General features: G+C 41.2%; 1 protein-coding gene across 1 annotated transcript in view; it reads right to left on the reverse strand.

The window, feature by feature from the left end:
• The window catches only part of USP31 (ubiquitin specific peptidase 31), a 70,894-nt gene that overhangs the window by 44,872 nt on the left and 773 nt on the right, over positions 1 to 25,249 (reverse strand). The window contains exon 2 of the mRNA XM_007450007.1: positions 24,954 to 25,249. Within this exon, the coding sequence (XP_007450069.1) occupies positions 24,954 to 25,249 (296 nt within the window). The remainder of the gene's footprint in view (positions 1 to 24,953) is intronic.

Consider the following 25,249-nt stretch of genomic DNA (forward strand, 5'->3'; position numbering starts at 1 on the left):
AAAGAGAAAGAAAAAAAGAATGTATGCCTATAGCCACCCATCAGGGGCCTTTTTAGGCCTCCCTGGCTTGCCGCGTGGGAAGTGAAAGCTTAACCCTAGTAAGAGAAAAAAAGAATAGCAGCATCAGCTTCTTGAGCAAGTGGAGGGAAGAAGAGGGGGAACGTGGGCTTGGCTTATGAACTCAGCACATGGCCCTGTTCACCAGCACAGGGGCCAATGATGTTCTTGGCTGAGTGTCATTCCTCTTTGGGGTGGAAGTAAAGGGACCTACACGTCATCGGAGGTGAAATAGGGTGGGAAAGACAAGGAGTGGGGTAGGCGTGAAGCCTTGAACTACTCCGAGGCCAAACGTGCATTTACTTCTTCCATAATCAGTGTGTTTATGTTCACTGGCAAAGTATACATCCTCTTGATTTTGAATATATTGGAATTTGATGATAAACAGATCTAAAATGTTTTTGACCAAATAGACAATTTTATAAAGGTATGCAGAGTATTCTGGAAATAATCTTGCTTTGAATCAATATTCTGTTATTGCATTTTGATAACTAAAGCATCAATTAGTAGTAATCAAGAGATGTTATTCATAAGCAGATAGATATCCAGCAAGTTTCTCTATAAATTATGCATTCATATTGCCGTAAACCCAGGGCACTCCAAATAAATTTTAACTGGCTGAAGAAGCATTCAAGTCATGGGCCTGCTGTATCACTCTTCTCCATACCCAACACTGTGCATGTTTGATAGTTTGATAGTTTGATAGTTAAGCCAAGCGGACTAGTAAACTGCACACAGGTGTAGTCTCCAAATCAGTCCTGGCCTCCACCGGTTCTTTCAACCCTCACAACAAGAATCAGGCAGCAGGGACTTCCCCGGTGGCCACAGTGGTTAGGAATCTGCCTATCAACACAGGGAACATGGGTTTGAGCCCTGGCCTAAGAAAATGCCAGAGCAACTAAGCCCATGTGCCACAACTACTGAGCCTGCACTCTAGAGCCTGCAAGCCACAACTACTGAGCCCGCGTGCCACAACTACTGAAGCCTGCGCGCCTAGAGCCTGTGCTCCACGAGAGAAGCCACCACTATGAGAAGCCTGCACACCACAACAAAGAGAGTAGCCCCCATTCATTGCAACTAGAGAAAGCCCATGCCCAGCAACGAAGACCCAACGCAGCCCAAAAAAATTAATTAATTTTTTTTTAATTGAAAAAAAAAAGAATCAGGTAGCAGACAACTAGCACAGGTGCAAGCCTCCAGCTTACCCTGGCTCCAGGCTTTTCCTAGCAAAGTGCAACTTAGAACCTTCCCAGTCTAGACCTGGTCTGACTGCCCCAATCTCGGCCAATGTTAGTTGGTACAGGTCTTGTTCATCTGCCTGTAGAATGTGAAAGCTGATTGGAAGGGTGTGTGTGAAAACACAGAGCAAACAAGAGAAATCTGTGAAATCAAAACAGGGTAATTCCCTAAATTATCGAAATGTTACTCTCATATAGATATCCTCCCACTTTAAAGAACAGATGAAGCTGCCCTACCTCACTATCAACAAAAAAATGCAAATAAAACAATAAAATGCTCTTTTCCATTTATCAACTTAAGGGTTTTTTTTTTTTTGCAACAGTGGGGTATGGCAGACATTCTTACACTGCTAATGGCACAACCCTTCTGTAAAATAAACTAACAATATGATTTAAGAACCTTCAAAATAGATAAACAATGACCAAGGAATTTCACTTCTAAATATCCAAAAGATATAGTCAAAATGAAAGATTTATGTAAAAACTATGTTCACTGCAACCAGAAACCAACCAAAAAAAGGTTTACAGTACCTTCATACAGTGATCTAAAGAGTTTTTTTGAAAAAAATGACTAATACAATATGAAAAGACAATCACATAATGCAAAACTACATACACAGTTTGATCCCAATTATGTTAAAGCATACACAAAAGGAAAAAAAAATAGTATGCCAAACTTCTATACATTTTCAATTTTCCTCTTTCAACTTTTACATATTTTCCAAGTTTTCTGCAATATTTTAGATATTACTCTTATCCAAATAGATGTTACTCATAATGAATTTTGACAAAAGAAACCAGACACAAAAGATTCCTTACTGCAAATAAAAACCACAATGAGATACCACTCCACATCCACTAAGATGGCTATAACAGAAGACAGACAGTAACAACTGCTGACAAGGATGTAGAGAAACTGGAACCCTCACACACAGCTGGTGGAAAAGGAAAATGGTGCAGCCGCTGTGGAAAACTGTTGGGCAGTTGCTCAGAAAGTTAAACATGGAGTCACCATATGAACCTGCAATTTTACTCCTAGGCATACACCCAAGAGAAATAAAAACACACTTCCACACAAAAATTTGTAGATGAATGTTTATAGCAGCATTACTCATAACAGCCAAAAAGCAGAGACAATCCAAATGTCAATCAACAAATGAATGGATAAACAAAATATGGTATATTCATATAATGGAATATTTTTCAGCCATGAAGAGGAATGATACATGGAATGACATGATGAACCTTGAAAAACATCATGCTAAGTGAAAGAAGCCAAATGCAAACGGCCATGTGTTGTATGATGCCATTTATATGAAATGTTCAGAATAGGAAAATCTACAGAAACAGGAAGTAAATTAACGGACATCTAGCACTGGGAGGGTGGGGGCCATGAACAATGACTGCTAATGGATATGGAGCTTCTTTGGGGATAATAAAAATGTCTAAAATTGTGATGATGGAGGCACAACTCTGTGAATATACTAAAAACCACTGAATTATACACTTTAAATGTGTGAAGTATATGGTATGTAAATTGCCTCCCAATAAAGCTCTCTTTAAAAAGAACATATACTTTTACTTCATTCATAATAAAACTCAAAACCAAGCAAAACGAATCAATGGTGTTAGAAGCCAGGCAAGTGGTTACCTTCGGGTAGGAGGGAGAGGGTAGGGTTTGGGAGGGGGCAAAAGAGGAAGCTTCTGAAGTGCTAATGACAACCCATTTCTTGATCTGGGTGATATAATATCACATTAGGATTTAGTGTTCATTGAGCTGTACACTAATGATGTTATGCATTTTTCTGTATGTAGGCCATACACAATTTTGAAGTTCTTAAAAATTGACTTCAAAAAGGAAAACCCTAAAGTTTCTTAATTTAGCCAGACTCTCAGGCCCTAACTCAGCATATTTAGTCTTATTTGAGCCAATTCTATTTATCTGCTTATTTAACTAGAAGCAGATTAGAAACTGCAAAATGCAGGAATGAGGAAGTAGGAGGTATAGGCTCCCAGGATAAAGTAAAACAGGATAAAGCAAGAGAAAACGAAGGAAGGACCTTGAGGGACGATTGTAGGGAGCAAGAAGGAGTATTACAAAAAGCAAAAATAAGAATTCAAACAATACAGCAAGCCAGGACCCTTCATTAAGTCCTACATAGTCCCACTAGCCCCAAAGAAACCTCCACAGTACAGAAGAAGAGTGCAATAGATCATATGCTCATAATCAAGACTCTGAATCACCAAAGAGCGTAAAGTATGCCCAGGATTCCCTCCCTGAGAGAGTGAGTGTGTAAAATATGCTACATCAAGCCATCTATCAAAGAAAAATAGTTAAACTTTTAAAGACTTGATATTTAAATAAATAATTATCTAGGAAATAACTTATATGAAAGACTTACTCCCTCGAAAAGCCAGATGAATGGGTTATTACTGTGTTACTCAAGAAAGATCATACAGGGGCTTCCAAAAGCAGCCATAAATAAATAAATAAACAAATAAATATTAACCAAAAAAAAGAAAGATCATACAATGACAACAAAATGGCACAGAATATATCATAGTGAGAGATACCCTCTTGGGGGACAGATGCCTCAGTGAATCCTCTAGCACTGTTACACTGGAGATTTAAATACCACCCGTTCAAAAACAGTCTACAGTTCAAGAGGTCAGCACACATGCATGAAAGGAGAGCTCAAAACAATTACAGTCACAAGGCCAGACCCAGAGAAAATTTGGGGTGGAACACATTTATCTGTCTTCAGCACTTAGCTGTGGTGTAGGATCCTCCACATCTTCTTCCTACCAGGGTCCCTTTCCTATGTTCTAGGCTTACTTTCACAGGCTGGGTTGGTGGGTTTTTCCTGCTAGTGTTTCCACCACTTAGATGTAAAGGAACCAGTGGTTATTCAACACCACAGTCTGTGAGGCTGACATTACCACATGGCAATGAAAAGGAAAATAAGGAAACTGAGGCTCAGTGACCACCCCCAAGATCTCAGCCATACCAGGATTTTAACTAAATTCAAAATTCATGAGTTCACAGATTTTCAAAAGGAAAGGAGCAGACCTGCACCCTGGCTGCCCTCATCCTCCTCCCAGCACTATCCTCTGATGCTGACAGCCTGAAGTCTGAGAGAGAATTGGGTATCACCAGGAAGTGGGTGGGGCAGTTACTACAGCCTAACCAGCTGCCTGATGTCACAACAGAGCGTCAAAGGGTAACGACCAACAGGCCTCCAACCTAGCTAACCCTTCCTCCTGCTGGATATAAGATAAAAAGCTGCCAATGCTCCTCTTTCTCTCCTGCCTGCAGGGAAATGAGGCTACCCTCCTTCCTTCCTGTCACTATTAAAATCCTGAAATCATTAACTAGTAGCTATTTCCCATGAGCTATTGCTTTTAAAGGAGTTTGTCTTTTCTTTAGCTATCCTACTTTATCATAACTTCAGTGGAATAAAGACTCTAAAATGAGGGAGATTTACCAAGCTGTCACTGCACTGTCAAAAAGGGACTCTTATTTTAGGGTAACATTAAAGAATGTTCCAAGTTAATGTATCTTTGTAATTGCTGGGACCACCTCTGGTCAGGAAAAAGGTTCTTTCTACTATGCATTCCTCTCCAGCTATAGAGAGCTATGGACCTCAAAGAAAAGGTTGAATCTCCTTTCCTACAGTTTAAAAACAGTCTTTCTCTGCTCCCATCGTTGCTCAAAGTAAAGCAGTTGCAAAAGTGAGGTCCTGCTCATTCATTCACTCATGAACAAGCACACAAAGGACAGGACCAGATACTATGGGGAATAATGAGAATCAGAGAATTAAAGGTCTGTAGAAATGCCTCTGTTTCTTCATCTGTAAAACTGAAATAATAATATGTATATCTACCTTACAATGTTATAAGGAATACATAAAATAATCCACTGTGCAGGGCATATGGTAAGCACTCACATATTATCTATAGGAAAAAAGCAAGACTAAGAAAATCATGTACGTATGGTGTGCTACTATTTACCTGAATAAGAGGAAGATTATGAATACATGTATTTGCTTATATTAAAACAATAAATCATAAAATTTAACGAGAAAGGGAATAGCATATAGGAATCAGAGACAGAAACTAGACTTCTTTGAACAGATCTTGTTTTGTAGATTTGACTTCAGGCAAATGAATTTTATTTTTTACATAATTATGCAACAAAGCTACATTTTAAAAAACGACTCTTCAAAACCAAAAGCAAAAAGAAACAAATCAATTTAACTGTATATCACAATGGTGACAAAGCCACACTGAGAACTATTCCAAGTGACTTTAAAACATAATAATATGACTATACAGTCCTAGTAGGACATATCCTATGGACAAAAATAAATAAATGAATAAATAAATCTTAAACCTTTTTCAAATACTCATCCTGTTGGTGGTAGTGTTGGATTATTCTGAGACTTATGAATGCACTGTGAGATAATGTAAATGAGAATTTACACTAGTGTTAAGAACAGGATTTTCAGCATGGAAGAAAGGAAAAACAGATGTAAGATCAATGAGGTTAAATAAAAACCCTGAAATCCTGAATGGAACTATCAATATGAATTATTGATTTATTACACCTTTAAAACAAATCACACATTTCCTAGCTCTGCCTACTTAGACACAGAGAAACCAAGTACACCCCTAATGTCCAGACTGTGGTGTCTTAGTACCATCTGCCACCAAAAGGAACTAGGGCTCCTTGAAGAAATGACTGATTCCAGATCTGGAGCAGGAAACATATAAGATGAGCCTTGAAAATCTTAACTTCCTGCATTTTGGTTTGACATCACAGACTACTAGCAGTACTGTGTCAAAAGGACTTGGTAGCCGACTTGTCTCAATGGCCAAAAAAGGGACAAGTTGGGCATAATAAGGTTAATAACTGTAACTGACTGAAACACATCAAATATGCATTTAAATCCATTAATTCATACAGTTACAAAAAAAAAAAACTCACTAACTACATTTGGAAATCAAGTAATTATTTTGAAATGCAGAAAATAAAGGGAAAAAAACACCACGTATTTATTTTGCCTTTCTTCTCCAAATTTACTTTGGAATAACCAAACAACCGACAAGGGCGAGAGTCTCTATAGAAGTTCTCCAGCTAATAAGTGAAAAGTAATGTTAAAATTAAAACATCACCATTTTTCAACCCTTACTGAACTAATGGATCAAGGACTAACCATTGATGACTACTAACACTGCAAGAGACACGACCAGACAAGACAGGCTTCCTGATGGAAGTTTATAACACCTCCCACAAACTAGTTTTACCAAAAAAGGAAGAAGAGGGCTTAAAAAAACCCTCAAACCTGAATCTCATTAAGCCTCTAGACCTAATTACCATTTTACAAGAAAAGCAAAGACAGAAAAACATTTTCATTGAAACTAAGGGAATAAACAGACAAAATCAGACCATGGGAAGCTGCACAGCAGTGCTCTTCAAAGTATGATCCACAGATCGGTGCCTGTCTGTGAACTTTTTTCACCAGTCCATGATGAGATAAGTACAGAAATCAGAGTAAGCATCAGTAACATTTAGAGCAAATTAACAGTAATTGTGTGTCTATTGAATCTGACCATTATTTTTAATGGGGCTGGTTTTATGCACGCCTTTTTTATTTTATTTTTCCGGAAAAGTTTAAATGCCAAGCTAAGAAATTTATACCACATTTTGTATATAAAAGAAAAAGTAAAGGCAATTTTTGAGAAGAGAAATAATGTAGTTACAGGTAAGCTGTAAGATTACTCTGGCAGCAAGAAAAACTGCCAATAGGACAGAGTTTAGAAATGGGGAAGGGTACTCAGGTGACCACAGACTTGGAATGAGCACCTTCCTCATCACCACCTTCCATTTCTGGAATACTTACCATGTGCAAGTTTCTGCACTAAACCCTTAATTATATCTTCTCCTTTAACCTCATAAAAACCATGCAAGGTTGGAGTTCTGGCTCTGCTACTTATCAAGTACTAGCGCTGAAGCCCTATATCTGAATCGTTTAAATGGAATAGTAATGCTTCTTTCACAGGCTGTTGTGAAGATTAAATGAAAAAGTTGTATATGAATGTACAGTGTAAATGATCTGGCTCCAGGGACTTCCCTGGTGGTCCAATGGTTAAGAATCCACCTTTCAATGCAGGGGACGCAGGTTCAATCCCTGGTCAGGGAACTAAGATCCCACATGCCACAGGGCAACTAAACCTGCACACTCTAGAGCCCGCATGCCGCAACTAGAGAGAATCCCGCTCACCACAACGAAAGATCCCACATGCCACAACTAAGACCCGATGCAGCCAAATAAATAAATTTTTTAAAAAGAAGGTTAAAAATAAATAAATGGGGCTTCCCTGGTAGCGCAGTGGCCCCGGTCCGGGAGGATCCCACTTGCCGCGGAGCGGCTGGGCCCGTGAGCCATGGCTGCTGGGCCTGTGCTCCGCAACGAGAGAGGCCACAACAGTGAGGCCACAACAGTGAGAGGCCCGCGTACCGCAATCAATCAATCAATAATCTGGCTCCACACAAATAAATGGTATTTTCATTATGATTATTATTATTTCTTAAATCTCCTGAGAATCAGACAGCTCTGCCTTGCTCTTAAAGATGAGAAGACCAAGAGTTAAAGTCAAGGAATTTAAAAAAAAAGAAAAAAGAAAAAGAATTTACTAAGCTGGTGATGAGCTTACAAAGGTTCCTGACAGTAGAAGCAACAAAGGCATTTCCTGACCAGTCCTATGCAATCCTCTAATGCGTGAACTGTTTGTTTGTGGACACACTGTTTGCTACCATCCAAGCTCAACAACTGGAGGGAAGAAGCAACACATGTTGGGTGACTGGCCAATTCCTCTAGGAACTGCCACAGTCCGTGGCAGAAAAGAATGATTTCTAAATAGAGAAAGATCACAATCAAATGAAAGACAAGATATCCCGATGTGCTCCACTGCAAAAATGTTGTTTGTTAAACATAAAAGGTCATTTGAGGAACAGCCAATTAACAGAGCAAACAAGAATATTTTTGAAGGAAAAAGCTGCAGAGGACAGAATTTTAAATTACTCAGTTTTGAATGATTTCTTTTCCATGACTATAAATAAAAGGCTTTTTTTGTGGAAACCATGAGGTCATTGTTTTCCTGAGTCTTCACTATAGGAAACAGCTGTGGGGAACTACACAAACAGAGAACACTGCCCTATTTAGCAGCCCCTCATTGTGACAAGTGTATAGATGGGGACAGGAAAAATCCACCAAACCACACACTAATAACAAAACAAAAGTGGCAGAGCCAAACAAAAAACTTCAAGCCACACAAAGGAAGATGTAAAACAACTAACTCAGGATAAGCATCTGTAACTCAGCACAAGCATCTTTATTACTACATCTGTATCAGTTTAAGAGAGATTTCCACATTTTGACCAGATCGGCACATTTCTACATGGCTCACCAAAAACTTAAAACGATTCACTTTACACAGTGCCTGCCTGACACATGAGAGACATTCAACAAATATAATAACAACAACAAACAAGTTTTCCTAGGGCTCTTATGTTCAAATACTATGTGACCTCTCTAAAACTGAACTTATCCACTCACCTCCAGAATCGTTTTCCATTCTGTGCTTCCAGGCTTGGAGAACACCATCCCAAGACACCCTGTTTCAAAACCTCGAAGTTATTTTCACCTCCTCTTCTTATCCACCCTTCACGTAAAGCTGCCAAACACTGTCAACTCTGCTTCAAATATACATTTTTTATATGTTCAAAAGTCAGAGGAAAGGAGCAGGAGACAAGGAAAGGGAAAGAAATAAACTGAATCCAGTCCAATCTATTATGGGGTGTGTAACTCTCCTTTACAATACTACCCAGGGCTCTGCTTAAACTTGTCCGATGATAAAAATACTCAGGTGAGGCATCTCATTCCATTTTCAGACAACATGCTCAAAAAGTTCTGTCACTGAGGCATGCCACCCGTCTGCAGTTTCTCTCCTCCTCTTGCAAGGCTTAAAGCCTAAGCGTGACCACAGTCCTCAAGTGAGGTCTGACCCATGTGTACAAGAGAAGTGGCCCATCATCAGCACATCTACATTTACAACTGAGGCTGGTCTGCAAGCTGTCCTTCCTTGCTTGTGGCATCTTCAGTTCAGATGGACCAATACACTGTGCACCTCCAACGAAACAATGCTGAATAAGACAGACTCACTGCCCTCGAGGGCCTCGCAGTGGAGTGGAGGAGACAGACATGAACAGGTTTAGGAAACAGAATCCTTTTGCCTCGGAGAGGAAATTTTTCTACACTTTTGACAGTCATACAACATGGGGATTATCTGATCCTTGGAAGAATGTACGAATAAATCCATCCAATTCTGTAATCTTTTGGGGGAACAGGCAGTTCTTTTAATAACTCTTGCAATTTCTTCCTCACTTATCAGTCAACCAGGTTTTCTTACTGTAACATTATTATTAGTTTACGGTTTGTTTAAAGTTATGAATTTTATCAGTGACGGGCAGACATTCAGCAAAGATGGTTATCTGTCCCAAACTAATGTAGATATTTAACACTAAAATTCACATAGGATTGGTTTTTGAAACCTGACAAAATGATTCTAAAATTTGTCTGGAGAACTTTAAAAGAACAGCACGATAGCTCCTCTCTTACCCAAGGTACTGAGTACTTTTCTGCACTGGTTTTAATCATGCCTAATATTGCAGAAGAAAAATAAATGTTTCACAGTGGGGGGGGGGAAGAATAGCATGAAAAGAACAGGCAACAACAATGCCATGTGGTACCAATAAAAGTACTGATGAAACAGAACACAAAATTCAGAAATAGACCATAAAATTCTAAATATGGAGAAGACTTTTACAAATAAGCAGTGTGATAACAAGGCTGGGGTAACAATACCAGTTAACACTCACTTAGCACTGATGGTATGCCAGTCCCTTAGCCAAGTTTTTCTCTTCTTTTTAAAACAACCAAATGAGGTAGATATAGTCTTTTCCCCATTTTACAAATGAGGAAACTAAACCCAGAGAATTAAGTGCCCAAGGACCCATAGCTAATAAGTGCTGCAGCTAGGATTGGAACACAGGCTGTCTGGCTCTCCAGTCCAGGTTCTCAACCACTCAATGTACTATACAAGATGGGAAATCTCAAACCTTAAAATAAATCCCCACTTTACACTTGCATTATACTAAACCAAACTCCAAACTATTGGAAAGAGAAATATTTTAGAACATAAAAGAAAAAACTGACAAAAAATAAAAGAGAAAAATTATCCTATATGAAAGCCTAACTTTTCAGCTATACATAACAAAAAAATAAGGGAAAGGTACAGGTTCAAAAACATTAAAACCTTCTGTAATACATAAAAGTTAACAAAACTAAAAGAGCAAGAGACAGAGGAGTATCTATATCAAATGTATCAAGGCTTAATGAAGGTGTTACCTTACATCTACACTCTATTAAGAGCTATTATAAAGTTTTTTATAAAAGAAAAGAACCTTCAAAATCCCAAGAGACACCATGACCAAGTAGGATTTATTTCTGGAATGAAAAGGGGTTCAACATATGAAAATCAATCAATGTAATATGCCACATTAATAGAATGAAAGAAAACTACCACACGATCATCTCAATTAATTCAGAAAAAGCGCTTGACAAAATTCATCATTCTTTCATGATAAAGACACTCAACAAAATAGGAAAAGAAGAAAATTTCCTCAATATGATAAAAGCCATATCTGAAAAGCTCACAGCTAACGTCATACTCAATGGTGAAACACTGAAAGCTTTTCCCCTAAGATGAAGAAACAAGACAAGGATGCCCATTTTCACCACTTCTATTCAACAGAGTACTGGAATTTCTAGCCAGAACTAGGCGAGAAAGGGGAAGGGTGGGAGAATAAATTAAGAGTTTGGGATTAGCAAATACAAACTACTATATATAAAATAGATAAACAACAAGGTCCTTCTGTATAGCACAGAAAATTATATTCAATATCTTTTAATAAACTATAATGGAAAAGAATATATATATATGAATATATACAACTGAATTACTTTGCTGTACACCAGAAACTAACACAACATTGTATACCGACTATGCTTTATCTAAAAAAATAAAAAAGGTATCCTAACTGGAAAGGAAGATGTAAAATTATCTCTGTTGGCAGATAATATGATCTTCTATGTAGAAAACTCTGAGGACTCACACACACAAAAAAAACTGTTAGAGCTAATAGATGAATTCAGCAAAGTGCAGGACACAATATCAACACACAAAAACCAGTTCCATTTCTATACACTAGCAATGAACAATCCAAAAAGGAAATTAAGAAAACAGTTCCATGTATAACATCAAAAAGAATAAAATACTTAGGAATAATCATTTAACAAAGGAGGTGAAAAACCTGTACACTGAAAACTACAAAACTTAAGTGAAGGAAATTAAAGACAACATAAATATTAAAAAAGACATTCCATGTTCATGGATTGGAAGACAATATTGTTACCATGACAATTCTACCCAAAACAATCTACAGATTTCAGTGCAATCCCTATAAAAATCCCATTTTCTGCAGAAAAAGCCTATTCTGAAATTCATATAGAATCTCTAGGAACTCCAAAGACAAAAAGAAGAAACAAATTTGAAGGACTCAAACTTCTGATCTCAAAACTTACTACACAGCTACAGTAATCAAAACAGTGTGATGCTGAAACAAAGACAGGCATATAGATCAATGGAATAGAATAAAGAGCCCAGAAATAAACCCTCACATATACAGTCAACCGATTTTTGACAGGGGCACCAAAACCATTCAACAAAGAAAGAACAGTAGTCTTTGCAACAACAGTGCTGAGAAAACTAAATATCCACATGCAAAAGAATGAAGTTGTAACGTTACCTTACACCATATATCAATACAAAAGTTAACTCAAAATGGATGAAAGACCTATATATAAGAGCTAAAACTATAAAATTTTTAGTAAAAAACAAAGACGGAAACCTTCATGACATTAAATTTGGCAATGATTTCTTGGATATGATACCAAAAGCACAGACAACAGAAGAAGAAAAATAGACAAATTGGACTTCATCACAGTTATCAAGAGAGTGAAACAACCCACGGAATGAGAGAAAATACTTGCTAATCATATATCTAATAAAGGATTAATATCCAGAATATATATAAAGAACTCCTACAACTCAGCATCAACAACAACAAAAAAAATCCAATTCAAAAATGAGGAAAGTATTTGGATAGACATTTCTCCAAAGAAGATATACAAATAGGCAATAAGCCTATTGCTTGAAAAGATAGTCCAAGTCATCAGTTAAGTCATTAATGACTAATGATCATAGCCATTAGAGAAATGCAAATCAAAACCACAATGAGATAACACTTCACACATGCTAGGATGGCTATTATTTGAAAACAAAAATGGAAAATAACAAGTGCTGGCAAGGATGTGGAGAAACTGGAACCCTCATGCATTGCTGGTGGGAATGTACAACGGTGCAGCCACTGTGGAAAAGTTTGACAGTTTCTCAAAAAGTTAAACACAGAATTACTACATGACCCAAAAGAATTAAAAACAGGGACACACACAGATACTTGAATGCCTATGTTCATAGCATCATTATTCACAATAGCCAAAAACCAGAAACAACGCAGTTGTCCATCAACAGATGAATGGATAAACAAAATGCAGTACATACGTATAAAGGAATATTATTCCGCCATAAAAAGAAATGAAATTCTGCAACATACAACACAGATGAATATTGAAAACATTATTCTAAATGACATAAACCAGACACAAAAGGATTCTGTGTATTGTACTGTGTAATTCTACTTATATAGAATACCTAGAATAGGCACAGAAAGTAGAACACAGGTTACCAGGGACTAGACGGGAGTGATTGCTTAATGCATACAGAGTTCCTGTTTGGGATGATGAAAAAGTTCTGGAAATGGACAGCAGTTGATGGTTGCACAACAGTGAATGTACTTAATGCCACTGAGCTGTACTTAAAAGCAACTAAAAGGGTAAATTTTATGTTATGTGTATTTTACCACAACAAAAAATTGGAAAAAATGACAATAGACAAATGAGCAAAGAATGAATATAAACTGACAATAACAAATTTAAATTATAAAATCCAACTCATTCCAAAAATGGTTTGTGAGCATCCAACATGCACCATTCACTGGGCTGGGTGAAGTTTATGATCAAACTAGCAGCACTGTAATTTCTGTAATAAGAAGTCAAAAAGATGTCCATAAGCTTCTGATGCTCTGAGAACATGTTTGGAAATTTATCCTAAATAAATAACATGACAAAACAAAAAGCTATACACATGATTCATGTTCACTGTAATAAAAATGAGTATGGGGGAAATTGCCCAATAAAAGAGGACTGGAGGGCTTTCCTGGTGGCGTAGTGGTTGAGAGTCCTCCTGCCAATGCAGCAGACGTGGGTTCGTGCCCTGGTCCGGGAAGATCCCACATGCCGCGGAGCAGCTGGGCCCGTGAGCCATGGCCGCTGAGCCTGCGCATCCGGAGCCTGTGCTCCGCAATGGGAGAGGCCACAACAGTGAGAGGCCCGCGAACCGCCCAAAAAAAAAAAAAAAGAGGACTGGATGATTAAATTATCACTTAGCAATATGATACCGTATGTATCATTAAACATTAGACAGTATTATGAGTACTATTTAGAAACATGGAAAAATGTTTTGTAAGTTGCATGAAAAAAAATTATAATACAAAATGGCCTGGCCAGGATAATAGCAACTACGTAAAATATATATGTGGACAAGTACAAAAATGTAAACTGATGGCACTTCAAGGCAATGTGTTCAGTACAGTGAGAGCATAAACATTATCATCACACTGCCCTGAGTTCAAGTTGAAGCTCTGCCTCTGCAAATGTGTAAAGAACCAAATTAGATCAAATCAAAATAACAGATTTTATTATAACAGTGCTAGTTCATGTTGCTGGTTTGAAAGATATTTTTAAAAACTCAGAAGGGGAGTTTAATAACAAATAAAAATCTCTAGGGCTTCCCTGGTGGTGCAGCGGTTGAGAATCTGCCTGCTAATGCAGGGGACATGGGTTCGAGCCCTGGTCTGGGAGGATCCCACATGCCGCGGAGCGGCTAGGCCCGTGAGCCACAACTACTGAGCCTGCGCATCTGGAGCCTGTGCTCTGCGTGACAAGAGAGGCCGCGATAGTGAGAGGCCCGCGCACAGCGATGACGAGTGGCCCCCGCTTGCCACAACTAGAGAAAGCCCTCGCACAGAAACGAAGACCCGACACAGCAAAAATAAATTAATTAATTAATAAACTCCTACCCCCAACATCTTCAAAAAAAAAACAAAAAACAAAAAAACAAAAATCTCTAGCCGAAACTCTAGCCTACGCTACTGAATATTTTCCTCCATGAGTTACCATGGGACCTCAAATACAACATGCCTAAAGTGGAATTTAGCACCTCTGAAAAGTTTTATGCTGCCTCAGTTTCCCAAATGTAACCAGGCTCAAAGAGGCTAAGATATATTCTGTTCTCCCTGAACCCCCCAGTTCTGCCCCTGCCCTCTCTCATCATCACCTCCCCATCCTCAATGTCCCTGGCCTCTGAGTGATCATTCTTTGAAAAATAATAAAAGAAAAAGACAGTGATACCACAAGCCTGTCTGAAATTCCTTGGTGCTGCCCTCACAAGATGCTATTCTCTGACATGGCACCCAAAGAACAAAGCCAGAGATCTAACCTTGCCCAAAGCATCACTCAGTGACCTCCTCCCCAACCCATCCACCACCCTACCCTTCTGCTCCAATCACACTAGACCTTGAAATTTTCTGAAGAAGCCAAGTTGTTTGAGGTTCTAAGCCTTCGCACTTGATGGATTTTCTGCCCTGGAAAGGCCTTTCCACCTCTCCCCTTATCCACCTAGAGGATTCCGACCAAATCCTTCCAGACACAGCCAAGGTATCATCTCTCCAGTCCCCCCCAACCCTCCCTTCCCTCCCTGGGGTCTACACAGCACTTCTATACATACCTCTATCACAGCACTCATCCTACCCTTCTGCAATCGTTTCTTAACCCATGCCTTCCCTTCTAGACCCTGCATTCCTTAAGGGCATGGACCATCTCACTCATCCTGGCACAGCTGAGCGCCTCCCAACACAGGACCAGCACAAAAATGTGCTCGATAAATCTGTAGACTTAACGAATCATGACTACAATATATCAACCTGAATTTGATTCTTAATGGGTATATAGCATTTTTTAAAATTTATTTATCTATTTATTTATTTTATTTTTGACTGCGTAGGGTCTTCGTTGCTGTGAGTGGGCCTTCTCTAGTTGCAGCGAGTGGGGGCTACTCTTCGTTGCGGTGCGCAGGCTTCTCATTGCAGTGGCTTCTCTTGTTGCGGAGCACGGGCTCTAGGCGCGCGGGCTTCAGTAGTTGTGGCTCGCGGGCTCTAGGCACGCGGGCTTCAGTAGTTGTGGCTTGGGGGCTCTAGAGTGCAGGCTCAGTAGTTGTGGCGCACAGGCTTAGTTGCTCCACAGCACGTGGGATCTTCCCGGACCAGGGCTCAAACCCGTGTCCCCTGCATTGGCAGGCAGATTCTTAACCACTGCACCACCAGGGAAGCCCCTCTTACTGGGTATAAACTGATGTTTCTGCAGCTCTACACTGTACTCAGGGCTAAGAGCAGGAAGTCAACCTAAATAAGCCAGGTTTCCTGACTCTGCTTTCCTGGTTTTCCGCCTATCTCTCTGCCCCTTTAACAAGTCCAAGAAGTCCCTCCCTCCTCCTATCCTCTTATTTTTAGTTTCCCCCAAGGGCTTGGCCTTGGGCTTCTGACTACACACTCAATGCTCCTGGATTCAATTATCACCTCTATGCAGCTGAATCCAAGTCTACACAGCTAGTTCTAAATCGTACCATATTTCCAACTATTAAGACTCTCCTTAGATATCCTATGACCCCCAACCCCACATGTTCAAATTATATTCATGATCTTCTCTGCCCTTAGTGCCCTTTTTGGACTGCTCCACCTCTGTCAGATATCCTCTTATTTTCTCCATCACCCAGGTCTGAAACCTCGGTGTTTCCTTTACCTCTCTATCTCCTGGAGTCTCTTTAATGATGTCACGATGTCCTCCAAAATGTCTCTTGGATTCAGCCTTTCCTCCTCCTTTTCCTCATGTCACACCTGTGATTGCCCTTTCCACGCACTTACTTTCTCCTCCATCTGATTCGTTTTTGCTCACCATCAGAACCATTTTTCTAAAACATCTTTTTTCATCAAATCAGAGTCTGCACAGCTCAAGAAGCCTCAATTGAATCACTACTGATTGCAGCCTCAAGGCTAAATTGTTGTGACAGACTTTCAAGGGCACCCATAATCTGTCCCCTCTCATCTCCTCAGCCATCTACATTTATTTGCCCTTCTCTCCAAATCAGTCGTTCTCAACCAGGGGCAATCTTGCCCCCCAGGGGACATATGTCTGGAGACACTTTTGATTGTCATGACTGGGGTGGGTGCAGGGGAGTACTACCAGCACCTAAGTGGGTAGAGGACAGGGACACTGCTCAATATCCTAACACACCAGGACAGCCCCCCACAGCAAAGACTCATCTAGCCAATAATGCCAGGTATGTCAACAGTGCCAAGGCTGGAAAAAACTTCTGCAAATCAATTCCACACAGCAGACAGCCCAGTGGCCTCCCTGACCCTAGACAATGTGCCATGGCTGTGCCTTTGCTCAGAATATTTCCCCAACAATATGGAATGGCATCTCTCTTCCCCTTAACTATCCAAGCCTTATTTATCTTCAAATCCCATTCCAAGCAGTATGCCACAGTTTTAAATACCACCTATAGACCGAGGAGTCCCATATCTTTATCTCTAGTCAGTCCCAATCTTCTGAACTCCAGACTTCCTTATCCAGCTGCCAACTAGATAATCTCATGAGTGTCCTATTTAATACATCTGAAACTGAGCTCCCGACCCCCCCAGAACTGCTGCTCCTCAAGTAAGTGCACAGCACCAGTAATCACTCTCTTGCTCAAAACAAACACCAGGGTGTTATTCTGGCTGCTCCCCTCTGCCTCAGTGCCTTCCCCAGAATCAATCCTTTAGCAAGTCCCATCGAGTCTACCTCCAGATATATATCAAATCTATCCGCTTCTCCATCCCATCCACCACCTTCGCAAAACCTCCGAACTGGCCTCCCTGCTTCCAGTCTATAGTCACTATTCAGACTCAGAATGATCACTTCACATTTCAAGGAAATCATGCCAGAACTCTGCTTAAAACCCGCAACAGCTCCCCACTGCTCTTAGAATCAAATCTAAACCCCTAATCTTGGTCTACAAGGGGGTCCTACAGGACCCGCCTCTGCCTACCTGACCTCCTTTTCCAGCCTCATCTATCCCACACCCCTCATAGCTCTCTAAGCCATGAAAAAGGCCTGTCAGACTTTCAAATGGACCCCCAGCCCTGCCCCCTGCAGAGCCTTTTGAATACATTTTATCACTCCTGCCTGGCCACACCCATCACTCTCTCTCATACACCTTATCTTTTCCTTCTTAGCTCTAATAATTTTAAATTTCACATTTACCAGTGTGTGTTTAACATCTGCCTCCCCTGTAACAATAAAAGTTCCAAGAAGGAATGGATCACGGGACCTGGCACCATTTTTTTCCATTACCATTCCATTTGGTTTACCCCCATATACCCGATGACTAGCACAGCACGTGCCATGGAGCCAGGAGCTCCACAAATTCACTAATTTGTAGAAGCTTAACTGCCAACAATGAATGAATGAGTCTTCTACTTGCACTTCAGTTCACAACGATTTCACCCTTCTCTGAACTCCCACTGAACTTTCCCAGTCAATACAATTTTTTAAAAATTTCCCTATAAAACTGGTAAGTTCTCTGAGGGCAAGAACTTTGTCCTATAATCGTCATACTTAATTCTCTATTCCCAACCCTCTCCCCTAAACTAGTCCCTTTATACACAGTAATTGCTCAGTAAATGTGGTTTAAGTCAGCAAGCATGAGAGTCCATAATTGTCCTGTGTATTTTTATTCCCCAACTAGTCCTCTTCAATGCTTTTCTTGCACTTTCTCATGAGTCCCCTTTACCACCTGATAAGAAGCTGCACACATCAGGCGGACATGTCTGGAAAGAGAGACATACACGTTTACAAAGAGTGGAGAACAGGCATACCTAGAGGAACAAAACTGACCTACGTGAAAGAAAATAAGTTTGAAAACTGAAGAATAGGGCAGTCACTTGAAAGAGGAAGCACGTGTCAGCGGCAAGGCCCTATCATGCAGCATGGATGGGTCAGAGTCTTGTCCTACACAGGCTTTTGCTGGATAGTCTAGTGAGGTGCATCAACAGTGTAAATGCACGTTCCCTCTGACTCAGCAACGCCACAGCTAAGACCCACTCCTTAGAAAAGGAGACTTGATATATGTTGAAGGATTGGCTATAATGGTTAAAAATTTTATACAACCAAACACCCATCAGTGGGCTTCTATACAACTGTTTAAAAGAATGAGGTGGACTTGGATGTATTAACAAAAAACAATGAAAGCTATGGCTACCCATGATATATTTTCAAGTCCAGTATAGGGGCATAAGGGAAAGCAAGTTACAGAACTCTATGGAGAGTATAAGCCCATCAATGTAAAAGATGTGTTTATATATGCATTTAAATGGTCTGAAAGGATAATTTTTTAAGGAAGTCTTCCAAAAGTGCCTAAGTCTCAGGAGCAATAGCATATATATAAAGCTAGCTGCAGCTGACCTTATTTTCACTACGATTTAGCACTGCAAGCTTAGAGGAAAAAAACGCTACATGTTTCAGCACGTCCACCCTCCCTGTTTATGTTTTATGTTGAGACCTGTCGCTTCAGTGGTTGTGCTGAAAAGACGACCTCAGCACCAGGGCTCAGTGCGTGCATTGGCATCGCGGGGGGTGGTCAGAACTCTGGTTCTGCTCCCTCAGCCTCTAGCCAGCAGGTGAACCTTAGTTTCCGCATCCAGAAAGGCTGAGGACCACTCACATTTCACCCACGTCTCCTTCCAAGTCTAAAATTTGATGATTCTCTCACCGCCCTTCTCCTTCAAAGATGTGGAACTTCACTAAAACAGAACTGACAGCATTTGACAGACAAGAGAACAGACCAGGAGGAGATATACTTTCTATTTAATACCATCACAAATCTGAATGTGACCGACACTATTTCATTTTTTTTTCCTATTTTTCAAATTAATTTGAGGGACACCCTAAAATCAGATCACTTCTTGGGAACCACTGTGAAATTTCAAAGTACTAAACAGCTTCATACAAACGAGGAAAACTTTTATCATAGGTCTGCAGCATAAAATCAGAGCTCCCCAGCCTGAGTCCATGACAAAGTAAGGTGTGAAAGTGAGCCAGCGGAAGCCCCTGATTGCTAGCTTGTCTGCCACTACTCATTTACACACATATACTCCCTTTGTAACCCAAGAACTCTCACTAATAAATAAGCACCACCAGGCACCAAAGTTCAAGGAAAAACATGTGGGAGAGAAAATTTGATTCATCAATTACTTTTTGTTTTCCTGCAAATTTGAAAGGAGTCCCCACATTTCTTTTATCAGTAGATCACTCTGTGCTAGTTGTTCTTTGGAAGCACAGTTTGAAAACTGCTGCTATAAAACCTATCTTTGTTACTTGAAAGATGACCTTCCGTCTTTCACTTGCTGCAAAAGGGCACTGAGTACTAGAAATCAGAAAGCATCTGTACGAACCTGGAGCACCCAAGCTAGCATCCTGTTAAAGTTAGGACAACAGGCTTATTTCCTCTTAAAACAGCATATTGAGCATTCAGGTTTCAAAATGATTTACTTACTCTCATAGTTTTACTAAGACAGTGATCCAAGGCTCCTGCCAGTAAAGTCCAACCTTTACTCTAGTGCTGCAGCAAACAGAGAAGAAAACGTTAACAAGATAACCATTAAAGGCTGGGAAAGAAAGGAAAACTTGCACTAAGGAAGTTCAAAACATTCCTCCAACAGTTTCTTAACCTCAGCACTACTGACCTTTGGGGCTGGATAATCCTTTTTGAGGGATACTGTCCTGCATGTTGTATGACACTTAGCTCCAAACCTGGAGTCTCCCCACTAGTTGCCAGTAGCACCCCACCCCAGTTGTGACACCCAAGTATGTGTCTCCAGACATCACCAAATGTCCCCAGAAATGAGGGGGTAGGGGAGGCAAAAGTGCCCTGGTTGACAACCGCTACTCTATCAGCAGGAGAAAAAGGACTGCACAAAAAAAGAAAAAGATATAAGCGGCAGCTAGAGAAGTTTCTTAAAGCTTACCAAGATTGGACCAGTCAACTTCTTTCATTCTGGAAAACGAAAATCCAACCATAACAACCATCTAGCTCATCCATAACCAAAAATCCATTTACCTGGCAAGCTCCTAAAGCTGAAATCAATGTGGTTAGAATCCGAATTGAAAATCTTACAAACAAAATTGTTAGGAACTTAAAGAAGTTTTGGGGCGATACAAGTACATGCAAAGACAAACTAAGTGCTTTTCGAGACCTCAAGGCAAATTATCTCAAGATGGCAAATTGGTTTTATCTCCTCTGCCAACTGGTAGTGGCTGTCTGGAGCCCAGAATTCAACAGGATTCTGAGGCTGAATGCGAGCTCAAGAAGAGTAGAGAAGAGTATCTGCCTCAAATATCAATGTGTGCCACTAGCAGGTGAGGGGGGCGTGGTGACTGGTGAGCCCGCATCCTCTGGCTTGGTGCTTCGACTTCCTTTGTGCTTCACAGGTAGGCGCAGTGTCTTCCCCACGTGACAGTGCCTGGCTCACGGTAGGCGAAGCACTCTGGTGGGCTGCCTACAAGGCAATCCCCACCTTTACTCATCTCTTCTATTAAGGCAGGAAAACCCAAATACCAGCTTCCTGCCTCCATGGCAGCCAGGGTGGTCAAGCGACATGATTATAGTTAATGAGATGTCAGTAGAAGCCTGTTCAGGGGGCTTCTGGAAGAACTTTTACTTCCCTAATGACTTCCTGGCTTGACTGGGTAGAAAACTCTGAGGTGACAAACATTAAGGACAAAAGGCCACTGATAGCTAAGGACAACAGAATGGAAACAAAGAAATGGTCTGGGTCCTAGCTGGGCCCATAAAGCCACTGCACCACCTTAGAACCACCTACCTCCAGACTTCTTACAGGTGAGTTAATTCAACACCTTTGTTGCTTAAGGCACCATCATTAGGGCTTCTTCTTTCCGGTGCTGAACACATTCCTAACTGACTGAATAAACCTTCAACAGAGGGAGGCGAATGAATGAATGCAAAGTGAAATCTACTAACGGTTCAGAAGATTACATTTTTTTAAAAACAAGGTCTCAGGGTAGGGGTGGTGGTGTGATGAATTGGGAGATTAGGATTGACATATATACACTAATATGTATAAAATGGATAACTAATAAGAACCTGCTGTATAAAAAAAATAAATAAAATAAAATTCAGGAAAAAAAAACAAGGCCTCTAAGAATCTGTTCAACTTTGCCAAAGCATGCTGTTCTAGAATTATTGACCCAATTCTGTTCCAGCTTACCTGCTGTAAAAAAAATAAATAAAATAAAATTCAGGAAAAAAAAACAAGGCCTCTAAGAATCTGTTCAACTTTGCCAAAGCATGCTGTTCTAGAATTATTGACCCAATTCTGTTCCAGCTTTTTAATTGATAAAAAAGTAAACACAATCTCTTAAAAAGCAATGGAAATGTTCACATACAAAAATGCTGTAGAAACTGATTTTCACATTTTGGAAAAGAATGGAAAACCAAACTTAAAACACCAGGCTGTGACCTTGAAAAGTCTGCAACTGCTGTGGCTACCTGCAGGCACATATAGGCAAAAAGAAAAAGACCGATAGTAGCTGGTTGGCTGCCATTCCCTCCTACTTTCTTATTTTGAGATCTCTGACATGAATCTCTTTTTTCCAGTCCCTATCCCAGTCAAGTATTTGCATTCAAATTTCCAAGATCAAACAACAACCATTTTTTTCTTTTTGAGAAAAACAGGGTAGAACATAAATAAATATAAATAACATGTAAGTAAAATGTATTAAAAGGAGAGGAGTGGACCTTGGCAGTGCTGTTCCTCAGCAAGACAGTAGGTCCTCAACCAAGCTGATTCCCTTAGCTAGATGACCAATTTATATTTTAATCAAATCATTTACTCATACTTAAATAAGTGTATCTTAGAAAGAAACTTCATAGCACCAATGGAATGCCAGTACCATTTGCCATAAATAGGAGACAGGGCTTCCCTGGTGGTGCAGTGGTTAAGAATCCGCCTGCCAATGCAAAGGGTTCGAGCCCTGGTCCAGGAAGATCCCACATGCTGCAGAGAATTAAGCCCATGAGCCACAACTGCTGAGCCTGTGCTCTAGAGCCCGCGCCTGCGAGCCACAACTACTGAAGCCCGTGCAACTAGAGCCTGTGCTCCACAACAAGAGAAGCCCGCGCACCGCAACAAAGAGTAGCCCCTGCTCACTGCAACTAGAGAAAGCCCGCACGCAGCAACGAAGACCCAATGGAGCCAAAAATAAATAAATAAATTTTAAAAAAGACAAATCCAATGAAGACATAACCTTATTAAATTCTAGCTACTGTTACCTATTCAGATCTCTAAACTTGAAGCTTATTCTCTATTTTTTTTTTTTTAAAAAAAAGGGGGCTTCCCTGGTGGCGCAGTGGTTAAGAATCTGCCCGCCAATTCAAGGGGCACGGGTTCGAGCCCTGGCCCGGGAAGATCCCACATGCCGCGGAGCAACTAAGCCCGTGCTCCACAACTACTGAGCCTGCGCTCAAGAGCCCGTGAGCCACAACTACTGAGCCTGCGCAACTACTGAAGCCTGTGCGCCTAGAGCCCATATTCCACAACAAGAGAAGCCACTGCAATGGGAAGCCCGCAGACTGCAACGAAGAGTAGCCCCCGCTCGCCGCAACTAGAGATAAGCCCGCGCACAGCAGGGGCAACCCAACGCAGCCAAAAAATACATAAATAAAATAAATAAACAAATTAAAAAAAAAAAAAAGGTGGGGGAGTGAGCAAGAGGTGTTAAAGACAAGCTAACCACCAAGCTGAGACTTTCTCTTGGGCATGATCAGGACAGAAAGAGAACAGAAAAGGAATTAACTTTCTTATTGTGTGATTTCATTCTATTTAGTTCTATTTATATCCATTTCCCACCTAAAAGTGTCCCTTATACAATCCCAAATCATCTTCCCCTTTTGCTTAGAGTAAGAGCCCATTTCCTTAGTACTACAGCCTAAATTTATGATCCTGCGCCACCTGGCCCCAGCCCACCACTCACACTCCGCTCTCTCAGCTCTCACGCACTCACAGCAAGGACCCAAGGCCACATCTAGCCCACTGCCTGTTTCTGTACGGCCTGTGAGCTACGAATGATTTGGAGAGATGAATACTTGTAATCAATTTGACAACAGGGAACATTAATTTTGAACTCCAATTAAGTTAAACGTTGTACTCTCCAAAAGAAGAGTCCCATGCTTCTCATTAGTAGACCTGTATTACAAAATATTGTACTCAATTATAACATTTTTATTTTAGGCAATAAAAAATGTGTAGAAATGTGTCTTTTCTTGTTATACACGTATCTACTTAATATCCTCGAGTTTGCATCTTGAACAGCAGAGCCTAAAACATTTGCTATGCAGCCCTTTACAGAAAGAGTTTGCCCATCCCGGAGCTACACTGCGGGTCAAGTACACCAGGCTCTTTCCCGTCTCAAGGTGTCCACACTTGCCTTACAGATGGGAAGCGCTTTCCCCTGAGCTCCTCAAGGCTGGCCCTCCCTGTGGTTACTCAAGTCTCAGAACATCACCTCCTCCGAGAAGTCACCCTAACCCATGTAACGTACCCTGCCAGCACATCAGTCACATCACCAGGTTTTACTTCCTTCAAACCACTGTCTGGTACCACCTCTTTAACTTGTTAAAGTTTTTAATACTAAAAATAATAATGGCAGCAAATACTCATAGCACTGCACACAATGGAAGCATTTTACATACCAGGTTGAACGCTATAAAAGTGCCAGTCTGCAAGTCAGAACGGTCAACAGTGGGTAACTTCATAGGGTTCAACCCAACATATCAACTTGTTAGCAGCTCACAACCAACTATGAGGTAGGTACCAGATGAGGAAATTGTGGCACAGAGAGGTAGAGTAACCTGCCCGAGGTCACACCGCTAGTAAGTGGCAGAACAAGGATTTGAACCCAAGCTCAACACTCCCACCCCCAAGAATGTAAGTTGCAGGATGGCAGACGGTCTTGCCCATTGTCCCATCCCTCCCCTGTGCCCATCAAAGGGCCCGCCACGTAGCAAGCCCTTACAAATGCGCGATGCATGAATGAGTGAATGACTGTCCCTCGCAATCAGCGCCATCTGCCCGGACTCGCGGCCCGCTCCTCTTCCCTTAGGCAACCAGAGCATCAGTCCTCTGGCCGCGACGGAAGCGGAGAAGGAAGCTCTGGGCAGGCGGGTGCCCCAGGGGCTCACCTTGAAGTCGCGGCTGTGCTGCGGGGTGTACTCCAGGGTCCAGAGGGCCCGCACCAGGTGCGCCAGCTGCTCGGTGACCTCACCCTGGCCCTGCGCGCCGCGCCCCGCGGGCTGCTCGGGGTCAGGCGAGGGCTCGGGCTCGGGCCGCCCCGCCCGGTACTGGCCGAGCGCCAGGTACTCGGCGAAGAGCTCGGTGTTGCTGAGGCACTGAAGCGTGGCGTTCATGAAGCACGTGTTGCCGTGGTTCCGGAGCCCCGCCACCCCGGGCACCGGCTCCGCGGCGCAGGCGGGCGGCG

The sequence above is a fragment of the Lipotes vexillifer genome, unplaced genomic scaffold (assembly GCF_000442215.2).
Source record: "Lipotes vexillifer unplaced genomic scaffold, Lipotes_vexillifer_v1.1 scaffold811, whole genome shotgun sequence".
Taxonomy (NCBI): domain Eukaryota; kingdom Metazoa; phylum Chordata; class Mammalia; order Artiodactyla; family Lipotidae; genus Lipotes; species Lipotes vexillifer.